At 41.3% G+C, this 20347-nt stretch overlaps 1 protein-coding gene across 2 annotated transcripts in view; it reads left to right on the top strand.

Moving 5' to 3' along the window:
- PAXBP1 (PAX3 and PAX7 binding protein 1) overlaps positions 1-20347 on the top strand; it is a 25640-nt gene extending 5293 nt beyond the window's left edge. Inside the window, exons 4-18 of one of the 2 annotated variants that reach the window (XM_063393608.1) lie at positions 166-261; positions 1595-1698; positions 2059-2279; positions 3191-3380; positions 8334-8457; positions 10471-10570; positions 11110-11225; positions 13622-13821; positions 15225-15369; positions 15516-15637; positions 16218-16294; positions 16559-16625; positions 18216-18362; positions 18750-18904; positions 20060-20347. In XM_063393608.1, the coding sequence (XP_063249678.1) occupies positions 166-261; positions 1595-1698; positions 2059-2279; positions 3191-3380; positions 8334-8457; positions 10471-10570; positions 11110-11225; positions 13622-13821; positions 15225-15369; positions 15516-15637; positions 16218-16294; positions 16559-16625; positions 18216-18362; positions 18750-18904; positions 20060-20177 (1982 nt within the window). In that variant the 3' untranslated portion in view covers positions 20178-20347. Of the gene's footprint in view, positions 1-165; positions 388-1594; positions 1699-2058; positions 2280-3190; positions 3381-8333; positions 8458-10470; positions 10571-11109; positions 11226-13621; positions 13822-15224; positions 15370-15515; positions 15638-16217; positions 16295-16558; positions 16626-18215; positions 18363-18749; positions 18905-20059 lie in introns of both variants that reach the window. The other variant, XM_063393607.1, reaches the window with a different exon arrangement.

Here is a 20347-nt window from a genome sequence, read left to right as displayed (position 1 = left end):
ATCTAAGTTGCTTGCATATATTTTTTGTGAGCATGGATTTGTTTCCTCTCACATTTTTTTCTGTATGCAGAGAAGATTTGGTATGGTGACAGAGATGAACAGTAAGAAACTGTAACACCTGTTTTGTTGCAGCAGTGGTTTAACAATGCATCCCTTTATCTCTAGGAGAAATTCCAGATGCTGCTTTTATTCATGCCGCTAGGAAAAAGCGACAAATGGCTCGTGAACTTGGAGACTTTACCCCTGTTGACAATGAACCAGGTAAAAGCCGCCTTGTTAGAGAAGATGAAAATGATGCCAGTGATGATGAAGATGATGACGAGAAGAGGAGGATAGTTTTTACAGTGAAGGAGAAATCCCAAAGGCAAAAGATTGCTGAGGAAATAGGTAAACCCTTTTTTGGAAGGTCAGCTGATAAATATTCACACTGTTTTCACTGCGAGTACTCCTACTCAGCATTTTTAAACAGCATGTTTTCCAAACAGTCTGGAGCTGCATAACATTTCTGAAGAAAAGTACTACATAATGGAATGTGCTTGTAGAATTTTGAGCACAAAACTGTGTTCTGTGCACACTGCTGACTGGGATAGAAACTGATACTAAGGATCAATTCTTGTTTTTCCTGTACTCTGTTTTTAGGAAGTACATAGTTGTGAAAAGAAAAACATTTGCTATAGAATTCTTCTTGCTGTCAAGCAGGTAAAATAACCTTTTGGAAAAGGAGTTAGACGTAAGAGGATTTTATTAGCAGTATATTGCAAATTTTCCCATTGGATCTCCCAGGTGGAACCCCTGTGCTAACAACGCACAGGCCAGTGTCCTTAATTCCTCAGAAAGAGGAAAGGGAGGTGCTCTGAGACGTTCTCACTGAGCCATGGCTTCATGTGTTTGAATCTGTGGCCCGTATGCATTATTGTCTTGGTTTAGGGCAAATCTAGGAGGAAACTTTTGAATAGGGTCCCTCTGGAAAGCAAACTCAAAAGGCCCTTCCCTCAGCCGGTCTGGGAAAAGAACTTCTTTGGAGAAAAAGGGAAAAAACTGATTTATTTAACAACAAAATGCTCACAAGCATAAAGAATTCATAATATGAAACAATGAAACTTCTCGCTGCTCTGAACAGAGATGGTAAACCTGAGAAAATCCTTGCTGTGAGTGGCTCAGCTCACTCAGTTCTTTATCAGTCTCAGTCCCTCTGGAGGTCTAGGCCAGGTGGGTCACAGGTGCAAGCCCTTGGTGCTTCTCTGGGATTTTCAGTGCAGAGCAGATTCAGAGAATCCCAAGAAAAAGGAAAAAAACAGTCTAGGGAACTTCTCTGCCCTAGCTAGCTAAACTAACTAAAAAGCAAAACAAGATCTGTGTCCCAGGCACGGGTCTGTGCTTCAGACAAACACAGTGCGGAGAGAGAGGAGTGTGCAGGAGAAGAGCTGCTCTCAAAACAAACCTGGCGCTTCTTCGTTCTTTGCTCTGCTCTCAGAGCCAGCATTAAAGGCACAGAACTCACTGTACAGCACAGACAGAACACACGACCGGGGATACCAGCATCAGAAAGTCACCCTAGCACTAATAATTACCTTCTTTTTTGACTTGTGTGAAGGTATTGAGGGAAGCGATGATGAAGCTCTAGTGGCAGGGGAGCAAGATGAAGAACTCAGTAGATGGGAGCAAGAGCAGATACGAAAAGGAATCAACATACCCCAGGCATGTATATAATCGTGCACTGTTACACAAAACTGTTTCTGCAAGTATTGGCTAAATCCTTTACAAACTCGAGTCGTTTACAGAAGGCTGTTTCATTTGAGAAATTAGGTCTGTAAATTCTGGTGCTCTTTAAAGAGAAATAGTGTAAGTATTGAGAATGGTATTGATACTAAGAATGTCCATTTACCTTCTTGAGGGCATTTGTTTCTTCTACCTTAGATATTGGATGCTTAAATCCCTTGATAATTACATTTTGTAACCGTATCTGCTTACATTTTTCACTTTGATTTAAGATGTGTAGAAAAGTTTCCCCTTTCTTTAAAGCCTTCTACAGTACAACTGCATTTCCTCTGCTTCTAGGTTCAGCCAAGTCAGCCAGCAGAAGTGAATAATGTGTACTACCAAAACACTTACCAGACACTGTCTTATGGTTCATCGTATGGCATTCCGTACACCTACGCTGCTTACGGATCATCGGAAACAAAGGCTCAAAAAACAGATAACACAGTTCCTTTCAAAACTCCCAGTAATGAGATGACTCCTGTTACTATTGATTTGGTAAAGAAACAGCTTAAAGACAGGTAGGACAGACCATCTTTTTAGACTTAAAGAACTGTCCCGTAGGTTTCTGTTCCTCAGGTGTCTTTTAGTCTCGGTGAGCAAACACAGAGTTTCATCGCTGGAAAAGTACTGACTGGCACATCCATTAAAAAAAAAAAAGGCAAATCAAAAAGCTGTAAGTGAAGATGACACTGACACTTGGTTCGAAAATCTCCTTGGATTGCTTCTCTGGAAGTGAAACTTTAAATGTGAGGCCATTGATCTGGTTGAAGAGAGATCTGAGTTGCATCTTCTGGACACTGAAGTCTTAGAGTGAAGAAATGAAAGGCCAGTGAGGTGTTTAGCGTATCAAGCTGCATTCCTTTAAACTGTGAATCATTTCCCCTTCAGTAGATAAAGAATTTAATTTTTAGTGTTTACAGGGATTTTTTTGCTCAAACACTGTAATCTGCTTGTCAGGTATGCAAAAGATACGGAACGAACAGCACAATTGCAATGAGAAATCATATGTAATGAAAAGCTTGCACTTCACATGTCTTCAGAATTGGTTTGTACGCCCCTTGTAGTGCTGCAGCCTTTGACAGTGAATCAGGTTAGAGGCAAAAGAAGGCTCTGTGTGAGCTGTTAGTTCCCGTGCACCCCCAGACTGTGTGAGCTGCTTTTCATGGGGACAGCCTTGGACTGTCCTGTGTGCTGCCAGCTGCTGTGACAGTCTGTGGCAGCAGCCAGCACAGTGCACTCAGCACAGTCCAGCCAGAGAGTTTGTCTTGGAGAGAGGGGAGGAGGTGACGTATCAAAGGTTGGGAATGTCTTTGCAAAATTTCTCATATATAGGCTCAGTCCTTAGGCTGTACTGTCTGTTTGATGTCTCAATGGTCTGAAGTAGGCAGACTTTGGGATGTAAATTTACTGTTTATCCATTGCCCTTCAGGTTGGACTCTATGAAAGAAATGCACAGAGCTAATCGGCAGCAGTATGAGAAACATCAGCAAAGCCAAGAGGACTCTGCCAAGGCAATTCAGAGATTAGAAGGGTCTTCTGGGGGTATTGGTGAACGGTATAAGTTTTTGCAAGAAATGCGAGGGTATGTCCAAGACTTGCTTGAGTGTTTCAGTGAAAAGGTAAGGATGCAAAAACATTAATCTCTTTACACACACACAAAAAACCAAAAAAATCTTATTACGTGCCAAACACCACACCTTGCTCTGTTTTTGAAAAAAGTCCTTTGAGAGCATATTCTTCAAAAGGTTTGGTTATTTGAGGACTGAAAAGAACTTTTTATCATGCTAAGCTGATTATCAGAAATCCCTCCCCCCAGCTCACTGACTTCAGATTGCCTAAAAACTTGCAGGTTTTTTGTCTTCGGGATTTTGGTAGATACTTTGGCATTTCAACTTTACCCAGATGCTCCTTTTTACTTGTGCTGGATATCAGGTCAGCAAAAGTAAGGGCTGAATTATGATAAGCATATGCTACTTTCTGGAGTGCTTGCTATACACAGTAACAGAGACTTGTATTTTCTTTGTTTTTATAAAACTTCTTCCTGCCAGATGTTTCTTGGTACAGCTCTGGAGTCTGAAGGAGAGAAGTTTTTAAACTAGCACAGCAGTTCAAAGACAGCCACATGTAAAAAGATATTTCTTTCATGTAGTAGTGTGATACTTTTATGCATCTCTAAGTCACAAACTTAGTCTTTTTTCATATGTTATGCACTGTGCTTTGATTACTTCCTTTGTTGTAAATATAATAGAAACTGTATATATATATACACATACACAAGTATTAGGCACACACAGGATATCCATATATATACAAATTAGGCTCACGCTGTAGAATTCAGTTAGCAGTATATTGGCTATTTCTTCATCATCTTCTGTCTCGAACACAGTAGTAGTGTATTAATTTCTTAATACCTTGTGAGAATAATTGAGCAGTTTTAAGCTACTGCTTGCCTATCCAGTTAGCTGTGGGAGAGGAGTGGAAAAGCATTTTGGGTGCTGATGGGTTAGACATTAATGAATTAATTCCACTGTTAGTGGAATTGGGAGAGTCAGTCTTCATCCTGGAAAAGTGAGGAGTAACTAAGTCATGAGGAAACCCAGGAAGTGTGGGGCGGTTAATTAATCCGGCTGATTGATGAGTGTAACTAACTGGTTACAACTGATTGTTCACTTCAAAGCCATATTCCTGAGCCTGGAGTAGCATTAGCTGTTGAATATTAATAAAGGTCCTTTCCTAAGCAGCTCTGGCAGCGCTGGTTAACTAGATGGCCGAATTTCTACTAAAGATAAGTTTTTACATTATTACTCTGAGATAAATTTGTATTTCAGAAGTCAAGTTCAATATCTTTTCAGTCTCTGTTCAGTGTTTGCTTTCTAAAGACCTTTTGTTCAATTATTTTGTAACTAGAAACCCTGTCTGGAGGTTCTCCTGGATAGCACAATCTATTACGTTCCAATACTCCTAAGATGTGATTTTTATCATCTCAGGCTCCTCAGGGGCATTCCCAGAGTTTTGCTGGTTTCAGGTGGAGGCTGCTGCTGTACTTGTGTGTAAAGTGCGTTGCAAAAGCAGCAGCTGATGTGGTCAGTCTAACAGGAGCATTTATTTCATTTTATTTTGATATTATTTGTCCAGATAACGTGGTTTGGAATTCAGTGCTTTCAGCATGACAAAAGTACCATCGAATTCAGAACTAGTAGCCCACAGGACACTGAAAAGTTTTCTAAAAAGGAGGTGTTGGAAGAGGACAAAGTCAAGTAATCAAATCAGTATCAGTTTTTATTTAAATGAAATGCAGTAGGACAGGAAGTTGGTCTAATCTTGTAAGTGTAGAGATAAATTGCCTTCAGCTTTTCTGTAGAACCTGTGGCCCTGACTGCTCCTGTTTCAAGTGTTGTTATTATTTGCAATAATGTATGCAGTTATCATTAGATGCATGAGGATATGTATGTGTGCAATCGTAATACTGTATGTGTATATACGTATATCTATATACATACAGATATGAAAACACCTTTAAGGATGGATTTTAGGATCACTTTACCCATCCCTAAAGCTCAGCAGAGAGTATAACAAGACAGCTATTACACACATTTTAGAAACAAGCACTAGAAAGGTCAAATCCAGTGTAATACCTTTTTTTCCCTCATAAATAAGAAAACCTATAGAGTAGATGATTGCAATTACTTCCTTCAGAAGTAATTACTGTCAAAATTAGGCTTTCTGAGAAGGCCGGGGAGCCTCAGTGACACGTTTGCATTTTGAATGTAGGAACATATAGCGGACACAGAAAGATTTAATTGTTCTGGGCATACCTTTAACAGCACGAGTAAATGAACTGTTACTTTACCTGCGGAAGTGAATTACCAAAACATGCTCTGTGTGTCAGAATTATCCCTGTGACCTAAATGGTTCGAGACCTTTCTGCTATTCCTCTTCTACTGTATGCAGGGAAAGGGAATAAAAAATCACCTTGAAAACACAGAATTTAAAGTAGTGACTAAACAAAACAGGGAATGAAGGCCGTAACTTTCTAGCAGTCAGTGAAATTATCAGCCACTCATTAACCACAGTATTGATTAGAGAAGAACAGGGGTTCTAAGTCTCTTGTATTCTAAATGGGAAACCTTTGAGTGGATTCATATATCTGAGTACATCACTAGGTTTCTTTTTAATCCTGAGAAAATTACAGAAAGAACCGCTAGGGATGCTTTGGAAAATTATTATTTAACTTTTCAATCTTAGAATTTCCTCCACACGCTTAAGAGAAAAAGCAATATTTTCTATGGTAAACTGCAGTAAAACTAGTATTTTAAAACTGTTATTTCTGTTTTCAGAACTGTCTTAAATTCCGAATATAAACTTCCAGCACTTGGAAGTTTATTCCCTCCTTGTCTTTCTCTCTGCTCTTTTCTCCAAGAGAAAGGTGTGCATATTTTGAGTTGGTGCAGAGCTGCTTTCGTTTTAATCCCCGGAGCCCGGTGTATCCCACAAAGCCAATACCTTTTCCTTCTCTGATGTGTGTGTGTCAGTCACAGGGAGCTGAAATGGCCCTGTAGCTATAAACTCAGAGTTTGACATTTTACTGAAGGAGCTGCTTCTGTAGCTGCTGAGTCACATTCTAAAATACATCAGGAAACAATTTCTGATTTTATGGTTTGTTTTGAATAAAAAAATCTTGGCTGGTAGGCAGCAATGAAATATAAAAGGCTGGAAGACTGTGGAGTAAGCATACATCTCAGAGGTAAGGAGGACATGGTTGAAGTATTCATAGCAAAAGGACTTGCCTTTCCAAATTAAGAGATTGTGAAAACTTCTGGTTTGCATTTGAGTATTTATAATGATCTAATTTTAACTTCTCCCAGACAGAAAAAAAAAAAAAAAAAAAAGAGCAGTGAACCTGCTATTTAATGTCAGGAAATTCTGGGCTGTCATAATATCATATATTTTTGTCAGAGGTGCTCCTAAAATAGTTCACTAAAGAAAAAGAAAGTGACAGATCTGACCTGACCTACCTGTTAATTCAAGATTATACTTAATACATAACTTGCACAAGTGGTACTATTTTAATTTGAGTGGTAAGCTAGAGGAGTATTTGACTGATTGGAATTAGCTGTTATGCAGTGTTTGATTTTATTTCAGTAATATTTCAGCATATACTATTAAGAGTGAGAGCTGCTGGCTTCAGTTAGATTGATGGGTGTTTTTTTTCACTGCACACAGTCACGTTATTTTGTCACTAAAGCACAGAATACTTCTACATTCTTGTTTAAAGGCAGAGAGGAAATAATCGATGTCTGAGAATTGCAGACCATTAGACAACACATAACACGTTTGGTAGGGAAAGCAGGAGGACTGGCAAGAGCATTTCACTCTCTAAATAGGATGTCTGGCTCATTCAAGCCACGGAAGCTGCTTTCAGAATGCTCTTGTTGTGACTGAAAGCTGCCAACATCAATGTGTGCATTTTCCACACCTTGAACTATCTCCTGGTGCAAATGATCCAAATGAGTAACCGGCAGGACTCTGTGCTGCTGGGAGCACAGTGAGAGCCTTTTGGTCCAGATAGACCCCAGAAGCTGAGCTCTGTGCTGCTGGGAGTGAGAGCCTTTTGCTCCAGATAGACTGGCACCCCAGAAGCTCTGTGCTGCTGGGAGCACAGTGACAGCCTTTTGTTCCAGATAGACCCCAGAACCTGAGCTCTGTGCTGCTGGGAGCACAGTGACAGCCTTTTGTTCCAGATAGACCCCAGAAGCTTTGTGCTGCTGGGAGCACAGTGAGAACCCTTTGCTCCAGAGTAGACTGGCACCCCAGAAGCTCTGTGCTGCACAGTGAGAACCCTTTCCTCTGGAATAGACTGGCACCCCAGAAGCTCTGTGCTGCTGGGAGCACAGTGAGAACCCTTTGCTCTGGAGTAGACTGGCACCCCAGAAGCTCTGTGCTGCTGGGAGCACAGTGAGAACCCTTTGCTCTGGAGTAGACTGGCACCCCAGAAGCTCTGTGCTGCTGGGAGCACAGTGACAGCCTTTTGCTCCGGATAGACCCCAGAAGCTCTGTGCTGCTGGGAGCACAGTGACAGCCTTTTGCTCTGGATAGACTGTCACCCCAGAAGCTTTGTGCTGCTGGGAGCACAGTGAGAGCCTTTTGCTCCGGATAGACCCCAGAACCTGAGCTCTGTGCTGCACAGTGACAGCCTTTTGCTCCAGATAGACCCCAGAAGCTCTGTGCTGCTGGGAGCACAGTGACAGCCTTTTGCTCTGGAGTAGACTGGCACCCCAGAAGCTCTGTGCTGCTGGGAGCACAGTGACAGCCTTTTGCTCCAGAGTAGACTGGCACCCCAGAAGCTCTGTGCTGCACAGTGAGAACCCTTTGCTCTGGAGCAGACTGGCACCCCAGAAGCTTTGTGCTGCTGGGAGCACAGTGAGAGCCCTTTGTTCCAGAGTAGACTGGCACCCCAGAAGCTCTGTGCTGCTGGGAATACAGTGACAGCCTTTTGCTCTGGAATAGACTGGCACCCCAGAAGCGGAGCAGCCCCGGATCTGGATATTACGTGGTGTGTTGTATTTTTACAGGTGCCTCTGATTAACGAGCTGGAATCTGCAATGCACCAGCTGTACAAACAGCGAGCTGCCCGCCTTGTCCAAAGACGACAAGATGATATTAAAGATGAATCTTCGGAGTTTTCAAGCCATTCAAGTCAGTCCATCTTGAAGGTTTTTATTATTCATTAAACAACCTTGTTTACTTAGTATGACTTAATTGAAATGTAAATGTTTAATGTATGACTGTCTTATTAAAGTTTATTCTTACTCTTGATATGAGTAGAAGCCAATTTAGATGAAACTTCTCTAATCTGTTTTGTTTTAAACTCGAAACCACTGTAATTCTGACTTCGTCTCTCCTTTCTGTTTCACTTAACTAAATTTTCTCCTTCCTAGCACTAAAAAAGTGTGCGTGGTGGCTGTGGGTGTAGTGGGAGTATGTGACTCCCCATTTTCTTCTTACATCAGGACTTCTTAAAAATTTATTTTAACCTTCCTGAATCTATAAATGTCATTTAACATGTACAGTTAACTGTATAAAGCCTCTAAGTATTGGGCTAGACATCTATCTAATGTTGTGTTTTGTAGCCAGTATAAAAGTATTTGAGACTATTTACTATTTACCTAACTGGTAAATTAAAGAACTGGAAGACTAATCAGACTAATACAGTGACCCTGTATAAAATACAGCTTAAGAATAGCTAGCTAAAATTCCTGCTGACTCTGAATTTGTGGATGGGGGATTCTCACTGAGGAGGTTTCCTACGGTGATTGCTCTTCCGTGTGTGAAACTCTACAAAAGCATAAATGTTAACTTGGATGGAGACACATGTTTCTTGGAGGAGGTTTTATTCAGCATATTAAATCAAAGGATGAAATATCCTATTAATAGGGATCTTCTTTGTGCGTCAGAGAGTTTCCCATTTTTAAAAATGTCTTTCTATCCTGTTACTGATGTAAAATTCTTTAATCAGTGGCATTTCCCTGTTCTGCCACAGTTGCCAGAGATGAAATCTTGTTAACACCATTAGCTAGAACTCACTGAAGATGATGAAGTGTTAGGGTTTTAGATTTGGTCATCCCTTTATAGAGTGGTTAGCATACATATTCTTTCTAGGACTGTTATTTGGAGTTCCAGGCATCACTTACAGTTTGATCATGAAAAATACTGTTGTGAGAATTAGAAACCTGCTTCCTAAAAGAAACTTAAAATGGCTTCTTTTATACTGAAATTGAATGATAGAATGGGTACAGTTCTCATTGTTGAGGCTGGGTTTTCCAGAGAGATCTTATTTACTATCTGGAAGTTTACAGAAGGCTCTTAGTACTGAATTGGAATACTGACATGGATCAGCATTAATACTTGAAATGATGAATTTGTAAAGAGATTTGGTGGGAATGTGTACATTTATTCCTGAGGTTTGGATAGGCTGTTGCTGAAGCGTTAATGTTCATACTTTAACGGGTGGCCTTGAGCAGTGGCTAGCATTCAGTCTGCTGTTTAAAAAGGAAAGGAGGAACTGGAAATGCTTCTGCCTCTTCTCTGCTCTTCTGGCTGTGTTGTTTCCTATAGCCTAGCCAGGAACACAGATAAGCAGAGCTTGAAAAGAGGAGGGAAGATGGTTCATCTTTCTGTAGATTTTGATCTGGTTTAAACTTTAGGCAACCTAAAGCATATAAGCTTAGACACTCCTAAGACTAGAACTCTGAAATAATGTATATTCTTGCCCCAGTCACTCTAGTCTGCTTTTTTTTGCTGGTTTTCTTCTCAAAAAATATGTGGTGAATGTGTTTGTGCAAGGAAGCTTTTTTTTTCTTGGACATTTCATTTAAGCTATCTCTGTTAGAACTGATGACTTTTATGTAGTTTGGCACTATTGTGAGAAGGGTAAGAGTGAAGTACGGTGAAAACTATTTGACTATTTGAAAACTATTCAAGTGGAAATTCTTCCAAACTCCACTGCTTTCTGTTTTAACCTCTGCACGTGAATTCAGGCTTCTGGGGGTTATTGTGGGATTTTTTTTTCCCTTTTTTTTTTTATACTTCAACTTTCTATTTCAAATTACACTTAGTTTAAAAGTGGATAAAAGTCTCTTATGAAACTGCCTATAGCACATTTATAGAATCATAATAAGCATTTTAATTTTCATCGATGTAATTTTACAGATAAAGCACTTATGGCACCAAATCTTGATTCTTTTGGGCGAGACAGAGTGATCTATCAAGAACAAGTCAAGCGTCGAACTGCAGAAAGAGAGGCCAGAAGGTAGAGAATGAGATTTCTTTTCTCCTTTAGGAGACACAGCTGTCTCCTGTGACATACCAACATGAGCAGCAGTGCTTGCTTCTTCCCTGCCAAGGGAAGAAAACACTGCAGCTGCTATGCTGGACAGGGGTATTCTTATACATCCCAGCTTATCGTGAAAGTGTACAGAACATTCCATGGTACTGATGGAAAATCACTAAAAGAAAGCAAAGTAACTACTCCACAGATCTATATGGTCGCTGCTGGTTTTGTTTCTTTTCGTTGTTTGAGGCAGCAATAGAGTGCTTGGAATGCTTGAGGAATGCAGCACAGTAAAAGTTCTTTTCAGCTTGGCTTTCCTAGAGCGAAAAGGACAAGCCCGAGTGGGGCATATTCATTGTACAGATGGGGAAACAGCTGCTGTCTCCTGCTTTACTGTAGCTCGTTTATTGCTGGTCCTTTCCAGAGCTCAGATGGGGAAACAGCTGCTGTCTCCTGCTTTACTGTAGCTCGTTTATTGCTGGTTTATCCTGCTGGTTTACACTGCTGGTCCTTTCCAGAGCTCGCCGTAGACAAGCAAGAGAACAGACCGGGAAGATGGCAGATCACCTCGAAGGCCTTTCCAGTGATGATGAGGAAACCTCAACAGATATCACCAACTTCAACTTGGAGCGAGGTTAGAAAAGCTACACGAGCTTTATCACAGAATCACAGCATGCTCTGGCTTGGAAGGGGCTTTAAAGCCCACCCAGTTCCAAACTCCTGCCATGGGCAGGGACACCTTCCACTAGACCAGGTTGCTCCAGGCCCTGTCCAACCTGACCTTGAACACTTCCAGGGACGGGGCAGGCACAGCTTCTGTGGGCAACCAATGCCAGGACCTCCCCACCCTCACAGGGAAGAGTTTCTTCCCAATATCCCATCTATCCCTGCCCTCTGTCAGTTTGAAGCCATTCTCCTTTGTCCTGGCACTCCAGGCCCTTGTAAAATAGTCCCTCTCCATCCTGCAGACTCCCTTCAGGTACTCTAAGGCCACAATTCAGTTACCCGAGACCTCTTCTCCAGGCTGAACAATCCAATTCTCTTATGTAAAAAAATACCAAATATTTGACAGGAAAAAAAATTGATCCAAGTGCAGCCCTGTTTATATACTTCATGTTTTGGAAGGAGTTTAGGAACTTTTGATTCCTGAATCATCAATGTGACCAAAATAGCCTGTATCAGCAACCTGTTGCGTGTCTTGCAGCTGACTTGAATAGCCCATCCTTAGTGAGATTCTATTTAATTAATTCAAATTTGTTTTTGCTGGCAAGCAGTAAGCTTTTGGACCATCAGTAAGCCTTCCTTCCAATTTGTAAAATAATTTATCGTTCTTGAAATACACGTTTGTTATACTTGTGAAATTTTGTAAACCTCAGTGTTTTAAAAAATTTTTTTTTGATTCCGAGCAAGTAGTGGAGTTGTGAATAAGTGTCTAGAAATGCAATGACAAAAGTTTTGTAGAGTCTTGTTGCAGCCTGGCAAAGTTTGCAAATGATAGAAAATAATGTTGAATGCAAACATTGAAAAACCTTGTAGTACAATTAGCATTTGCTCTGATTAAAAGAGAATCAGGTAAGAAGTGAGGAGGAAGAGGGCAGCAAGGATCACATACATAGAATTGCTTTTGTTGCATTGGAGGAGGGATTGAATGGTTTTGGTCTCTTCAAGTAGGAGAACAATATCAACTTTTCACAGTATGAGAGCTAGGGACTGTGACATTAAATGCTAGGATAGGTTTTAAATAAAGAGGTCATTTCCCACAGAGAAGGTAATAAATGGCAAAGTCCTTGCTGCAGGTGACTGTGGAGACCTGAAGTAGGAACATACTAGAGAAGCAGTTCAATGAATGTCTAGCTGTTAGGTCCTTTGGAAGTGCAGACAGCTTCCACACCTTCAGTTGCTGGCTGATTTACTGCAATTTTATGATTACACTAATTTTCTGAGTACAGGGAGGGGTCTTGGATAAACAGAACCATTGTTCAGGGTTGTTAGGTGCTCTAATTAACTTTGCTAAATTAAATGATCTAGATTCAATAGGACTGAATTGCACTTGGTAACTTGGCAGTTTATGTACGCAGAAGCTTTTTGTAGAAATTGCTTCAGTTTCTGAATTGGCATAGTGTTTGTAAAGCTTTTTTGCTCTTGTTTGTAGCTCTCATGTGAGTCCAGAAGTGGCAGTGGAGCAGAGGAGTGCACTTTGGACCTACTAACTTTAGATGTAGTGTTTTTTCTTAATGCCAGTATGAAAAGTGTGGTTATATGACATAACTCCTGTTCCCTCGGCCCTGTCTCTGCCTGCTGTGTGTACGAGATGTGTTCACTGTGTGTTCCTGCTGGAACCAAGCATTTACAACTGTGGCTGCAGCAAATACGACTGATTAAAATGATACTAATCCTGAGAAGTAGAAAAGATGAAGGGAAATAATACACAGAGAAAAAGGTCTGGACTGCATAGAATACTGGTACTGTCAATGAAATGAAATAGAAAAGGCACCAGAGGACTGTAGTCACTGCCCAGTGCTGACAGATCTGTTGTGGGCAGCATTTTATTTTTAGCAGGGTGTCTGCCAGGACTCACCCTGTCTGAACTGCCGGTTCGGTTGGCTTATCTGAGATGCCCTCCTGTATTTGCACTTGGATTATCAAAGATGCAGAATAATCTGAGTTGGAAGGGGCCTGGATATCAGATGTTTGAAACTGCCATGCAAAGCAAGGCCAGCTTTGATGTTAGATCCGCTCTGAATACAGCCCTGTGTGTCACCCATCCTAATGACATCTGGTGACTTAAAATCCTTCCGTGAAGTGCTTCAAGCGAGATCTGCGATAACACAGCCTGTTGGAGAGTGCTCATGTGCTCGTGTTTTTGTAGCTTTGTGTGTTTGAGGTAGGAGTAACAGAACTTCTAAAGACGGCGGGGTTTTTGTTTTGTTTATGGAAATTAGCTTATGCCAGTGAGCATCAAAGAATGTCTTGAAAGAGGCATTACAGAGAGCAGGTGATTAACTTCGTGTTCCTTTTCTACCCTGCCAGATCGTATATTGAAAGAATCCAGCAAAGTTTTTGAAGATGTTGTGGAAAGCTTTTACTCGATTGATTGCATTAAGTCACAGTTTGAAGCTTGGCGCTCCAAGTACTTTGCTTCTTATAAGGATGCTTATATTGGCCTCTGTTTACCAAAGCTGTTTAACCCTTTAATCAGACTTCAGCTGCTTACCTGGACTCCTTTGGAGGTAAGCTTCTCTGCAGGAAGCTTGGACGTTAGCTGCTTCATGGCAATTCTTTCCTAATGGAGCAGAGCAAAGTGAGTTGCACCTTTGGTGTGTGCTTCTCCTAAAGGCGTGTTCAAGGGATGAAGTCTCACATGGGCACCTGTCCTGGGGCAAAGGTTTTTTGAGGAGTGCCTGGACTGGTTGATCCTGTGTGTTTCTGGCAGACCAGAGTTCAGTTTGGCACGTTGCCAGTTCCTTCCCAAGAAGTGGTGCAGACCAAAAGGTCCACAACTGCCTATGGCAGTGGGTTGGAACCAGGTGATCTTTAAGGTCCCTTCCAACCCAAATCATCGTATGGTTCTGTGGAAATACATTTTGTATTTGAAATACTTCAGAGAAAAATGTGACTGCAAATAACGCTGTTTTATCAGAAGTGGAACTAAGAAGCGTGTCCTTCCATGGAATTATAACCTGTGTCTCTAGGTTATGGATCTGTCTCTCACGTACATCTCCGTACTCTGCAGAATTGTGGACGGCAGTTTCCAAGTCTCTCTCATAGCACTTCCTGCTTAGTTATTGTGTAGGGAACCTGGGAGAAGCAGCCCAGTATCCCTGGCACACCTTCATTGTCCAGCCTGCATGTGTCTGCTTTCATCAGATGCCACCAGGACAAACAGTTCACGCAGCTTTGGGCTCCCTCTCTGGTCCTCCTTTTTTCAGAAGTCCTTTTTTTTTTTTTTCCTTAAGTACCAAGAGAATATCTGCGGAAGGGGATTTTCTGTCACCTCTTCTCCAAGTGCAGAGGGGGGTGGGGCATGAGTCCTCTTCAGAGAAAGTTCAGAGTATTAAAATAATGTCGTTCATTTCATGTTTGACTTCATTAAACAAAGGAAAAATCTAAGAAAGCTGGCCTCGTTAAATTTAAAACATTTTTGTGCGTTCTCTCTTCCCCCATGCTATTTCTGAGTTTTCAGGTTGACAAAGCTCCTGTTAGTTGAAGTCATGATACAGAATTGTCAAGGCTAACTGTATTCACTATTCTCTGTCACTCTTCGTGGTAAGCATTTTGTTAAAGTAGAAAAATTACAAGGTGCCCATGAAGAGGAGTTTTAAATCCAGAAGGCATAATTTTATAATGCAGCATAACTGAGCTGTGCTTACAACTTGTATCTTAATCTATGGGCTTTTGTTTGGCTCAGGTGTGAGTAGAAGTTAAAATCTGTGGGGCAACAACTGCTAAAAAATCACTCTTGCTTCAGCCATTTTCTCTTTTCATTACATCTAGTGGCTGTGTTGGCAGAATAAACTGGTTCGTTTGGCCGAGTGTTTTAAAGCTGGTTTTGTGAGTGTATTGTACTTGCATACGTAATACATTTTCTATTTTGACTTGTTCAGCAATCTAACCCCACTTCTTTTCTCATTAGGGCAAGTGTCAAGATTTTGAAACGATGTTGTGGTTTGAGTCATTGCTGTTTTATGGCTGTGAAGAGCAGGAGCAGGTGAAAGATGATGCTGATATTTCACTATTGCCTACCATTGTAGAGAGAGTTGTTCTCCCTAAATTAACAGGTATAGGCTGAGAAAATGGAAGGGGTTGTGGAGTCTGATGCTTCTTTGTGCTTTCAGATTTTACTGTTTTGTAAATAATTGCGTGGATGTCTCAGTACTTGTATTTGAGTATTTGTAAAGTGGAGTAATTCTTTAATCTCTTACAGTAATTTCTGAAAACATCTGGGATCCCTTTTCTACCACACAGACATCTAGAATGGTAGCAATTGTACAGAAACTGATAGAGGGATATCCCTCAGTGGTGAATGCAGAAAACAAAAATACACAAGTAAGTTGTTGGATTTTTTTTCCTTAAATATGTTGCATAAGTTAAGGAATTTGAATACATTTTTAATACCTCATGTTGGGAAATACAGCAAGAAAAAGAATTTTTAAATTATTTGGTGCTCTGCAGCCTGATTATGGGGAGTAAAATATGGTGATAAATTAAAATGAGAAACTCAGTGGAGCCTCCCAAAAATAGATACTAGAGATAAAAAGATGTACTAGATGTACTAAGACCTGTTGGTCTCCAGTTTTGCTGTAAGGGTTGGCTACAAATACTCAGTCTTCTCTTTTTTAGATCTTTCTAAAGATCTTTTTAAGTGTTTTGCCTGGAAACTGGATTGTTTTACTTGCCTTCTGTGAATGCAGGAACCAATATTGAGTTCAGGCTTTGATTGAAAGTGTCAAATTTCAGCTCTGTTAAGTATTACAGACTTCTTTAGGACTACTTATTTGTGGACTCAGATATGTATACGTATTTATTGTTATGGTCACAAGTGTTCTTTGTTGTTTTAAAAATCACTTTCTGAGTGTTTAACTATTAAGCAGTGCCTTGGACACTGAAAAAATATTACGTCTTTCAGATGCTTTTAAAGGCGTTGTTGCTAAGAATGAGGAGAACACTGGATGATGACGTATTCATGCCCTTGTATCCAAAAAAGTAAGTTTACTTTCAACTGTGGTGTTAGACCTTTCCTTGCATTTCACCGTGTTCTGTCAATAGTTAGGAGGTTTTCTTCCCAGTGTGGGTCAGTGCCTGGGTACAGGAGATCTTTTGTTATCCTTCTGGGGGCATTTAGCAAAGAGAAGAAGGATGGAAGGGAATATTTATGGAAATAAACTGTATGTTGGAAGGAAAAAGCCAGCAAATTCAAGACAGAGGTGTGGTCTTGGTTGCTCATTAAAGAAATTTCTTACTTTCCAGCATCTTAGAAAACAAGAACTCTGGTCCATATTTGTTTTTCCAACGTCAGTTTTGGTCCTCTGTTAAGGTAAGTCAGTAAGTACATCCAGTAAATTTTTGGTCTAAGACAGTGTAGCAATAAAATCCTCCTCAAATTTGTGGAAAATGGTAGATGGAAGCTGCTTCAACTTCTCTTGCAAAAGCTCCAACTCTGGACTCTTAGTATTTGATAACAAACTGTATCCTCTTCCCAGTGTGCCGATTGCTCAGTGGTGTCCTCCAGGGCTCACCTTTGGGCCCAGTCCTGTTTTATATCCTCACTGATGATCTGGATGAGGGGATCGAGTGCAGCCTCAGTAAATTGGTGGAAGGCACCAAGTTGGGCAGGAGTGTGATCTGCTGGAGGGCAGGAAGGCTCTGCAGAGGGACCTGGACTGATGAGGCCGGTGGGAAAAGGGTCACCGAGGCCAAATGCAGGAAGGCTCTGCAGAGGGACCTGGACTGACGAGGCCGGTGGGAAAAGGGTCACCAAGGCCAAATGCTCAATCCCTGTGCCTTGTCCATGGCCAGCCCAGAGCTGCAGGCTGGGAGCAGCGTGGCTGGGCAGGGAGGGAAGGCCCTGGGAGCGCAGGTCAGCAGAAGCTCCAGGTGAGCCAGATGTGCCCAGGTGGGCAAGAAGGTCAAGGGCACCTGTGCGTAGCAGCCACGGTGCATCCAGCAGGAGCAGGGCAGCGATTGTCCCTCTGTGCTGGGCACTGCTGAGGCCACACCTCAAATGTTGTGTCCAGCTCTGGGCCCCTCCATTCAGGAAGGCCATTGAGGGGCTGGAGCATGTCCAGAGATAGGAACAGAGCTGGGCATGGTCCTGTGAGGAGCAGCTGAGGGATTTGGGGTTGTTTGGCCTGCAGAAGAGGAGGCAGGGAAGGGGGTGGACAGCACCAGGGGCATCTCACCACTGCCTGACAGCGGGGTGTGGCCAAGGGGCATCTGGCTCTGCTCCCAGCAGCCAGTGACAAGAGCAGAGGAAATGTCCTCAGGCTGTGCCAGGAGAGCTTCTGGATGGACACTGGGAAGAATTTTTTCACAGAAAGGATCGTTAACCATGGGAATGGACTGCCTGACGAGGTGGTGGAGTCCCATCTCTGGAGGTGTTTAGGAAGCTGGATGTGGCACGCCATATTCTGGTCGAGTTGACACGACCGGAATCTTGTCTCCACTAAGAGTGGACTTGATCTCAGAGGTCTTTTCCAACCTAGTTGGTTTTGTGGTTGAAAAGGTTGTCGGGTGGAAGCACCATCATTTCAGCTTGAATGCTGTGGGGTCCTCACCCCAGGTTTTTATATCCTTGTGCTTGTCAGAATAAAATATACTATTTTTGGGGAATGGGAGAGCTCAAAGCTGTGGCTGTCAGTTTATTTCCAATAAAAGACTGTGAAGAAAATTAACTCCCAGCAAATCCAAAAAGTAGGGGCTGATGTTGATTTGAACAACTGCTCTCCATGATCACAAAGACAGAACTCTTCTCTGGAATTTTCTATTTAAGTTGCAGCAGCAAGGGAAACTGTATTCTGAATAGGTTTGCAGAACATTTAAAATATTTTAAAATGTTTGAAGTGTTTGATCAACTCTTGTTTCAATACATTTTGGAATAGTTCTTTTCCCTGCGTTGTGTTTTCAGTTATTGGGAAACTTTCTCCAGTGGTATGGAATCCTTTCAAAAAAAACTCTCCAGGAGCTGTCCATAGATGGGTTGCTAAATAGGTACATTCTTATGGCTTTTCAAAACTCAGAGTATGGAGAGGACAGCATTCAGAAAGCTCAAAGTGTAAGTATAAATCAAGCAATGTTTCATGTAATGGATTTCAACTGAAAGGAAAATACAGTTAAAACTTGATGTTGCCTATGAAATCTTGGCTTTGACACCTCAGAAACTGTAGTCAGTGAAAAATAGATTTTAGTTTTTTAGTATACTAAAGAAAGACTAAAGAAAGGACCTTCTCTGGCTTATGCCTGTAGATGGATTAGATATACTGTGGGTTTCAGTGCTTTACTGCTTGGATTTTGGTGGGGGGTTTTTTGTAGTTTTCTCATTTTTTCGCTCAGTTGGGCCTTGTCCCTGCAGTCTTATTGGGCAAACTTCACAAGTCATATTACGTAGCTTTTAAAAACTTTGTTACATTGGGTTTAACTTGCTTTTTCATGTTTTTCGTAGGTAATTGCTTGCTTCCCTAAGCAGTGGTTCACTAACCTAACAGGAGACAAGACTATATCTCAGCTAGAAAACTTCTGTAGGTACCTTGTTCACCTGGCTGATACAATTTACAGAAACAGCATTGGTTGCTCTGATGTAGAGAGGAGAAATGCAAGGTAACTTATTTTGAGTTAAAGTGGTTGCAGGTCTTGTTATTTGATTTATTTTGCCAATGCATGCAAACATGGGTAACTATCTCCATCCTGTTGTGTGTCTTTGGAAACTTCTTTGAATTCACATGTTGGAAATTAATATTTTTAAGGTGTCTGAAAGTAGCAACTGCTGAAAACACTGAAACACTGGTAATATATTTTGCACTACTACTTAATGTCCTTGATTCTTAGGAGGGTTTATAAAAAGTGGGGAGAAGCACTTTTTATATGAGCAGATATTGTCAGGACAAGGGGGAGTGGCTTTAAACCTGAAGGAGGAGATGTTTATGTTCGATACTGGGAAAGGAGTTCTTGGCTGTGGAGCTGCTGAGGCCCTGGCACAGGATGCCCAGAGCAGCTCCCTGTCCCTAGAAATGCCCCAGGCCAGGCTGGACAGAGCTCTGAGCAGCCTGGGCTGCTGGAAGCTGTCCCTGTCCATGGCAAAGGCTTGGACTGAGAGAAGCTTTAAGGTACTTTCCAACCCAAAGCATTCTGTGATTCTGCCAAATTTTGTAGCTACCACGACTGTTTCACCTCGTGAGCACGTTGCTGATTCCTGCGTCGTGGCTTCGAAACTGCAAACTGTGTTTTGTGTACAGTTCAGAAGTTCTGACTATTTACACAACAAGCTAGAGGAACCTGTTTTGCCTGAGGTCCAAGAGTAATTTTACTTGAATCCAGTGATCAGCTTCATTAAAAGTTTGCATTAGACACGTTACTGCTGGCCAAGTAACTGGGCATGCTATGGGAACAGCAACAGCACGGAACGAACAGTCCTGGTATGGTCCTGTGGTTGAGTGTAATCGTTTGGGATTTAAGTTTATTTAGATTTAAAAGAACTTTCTTCACCAGGTGAAATGATAATTTGGTAAAAATTTGTATTGAAAGAGAAACATGTGATTATCTTGTTTTCATAGCAGATTCTGATTTATATCTTCTGTCCTTCTGCTTTTTCCCAGCATTTAAGAAATCTGTTGCATTACCTTCATTAAGTAAATATAATAAATCTGCAACAGGAATATGAAATATATGGCTCCATAATGTAGTCTTCTGTTGGAAAATTAATCCATGTCATTGATGGTTCTGTTTCTGTATTGACTTCTCTTGTCTCTTTTTTAGGGAGCACATCAAACAGATCATAAAGCTTCTGGCAAGTATCCGAGCCCTAGATCATGCTGTTACTGTTGCAAATGATCACAGCGTAAAAGAGTTCAAGATTCTAATGGAAGGAAAATAGACTTTTCTCACCACTCATTTTGAGCTTTAAAACCATTCCTGATGTGTAATTTATGTACATATGTAAAGTTTCTTAAACTGTAAAGTATTGACCTTTGTTTTAATACAAAGTTCATTCTTACATACAGCATCCTTAAAAATAAAAATCATTGACTTCAGTGAAAACAAAAA

Source organism: Prinia subflava, chromosome 3 (assembly GCF_021018805.1).
Source record: "Prinia subflava isolate CZ2003 ecotype Zambia chromosome 3, Cam_Psub_1.2, whole genome shotgun sequence".
Classification (NCBI taxonomy): Eukaryota; Metazoa; Chordata; class Aves; order Passeriformes; family Cisticolidae; genus Prinia; species Prinia subflava.
This window is presented reverse-complemented; position numbering and strand designations above follow the sequence as displayed.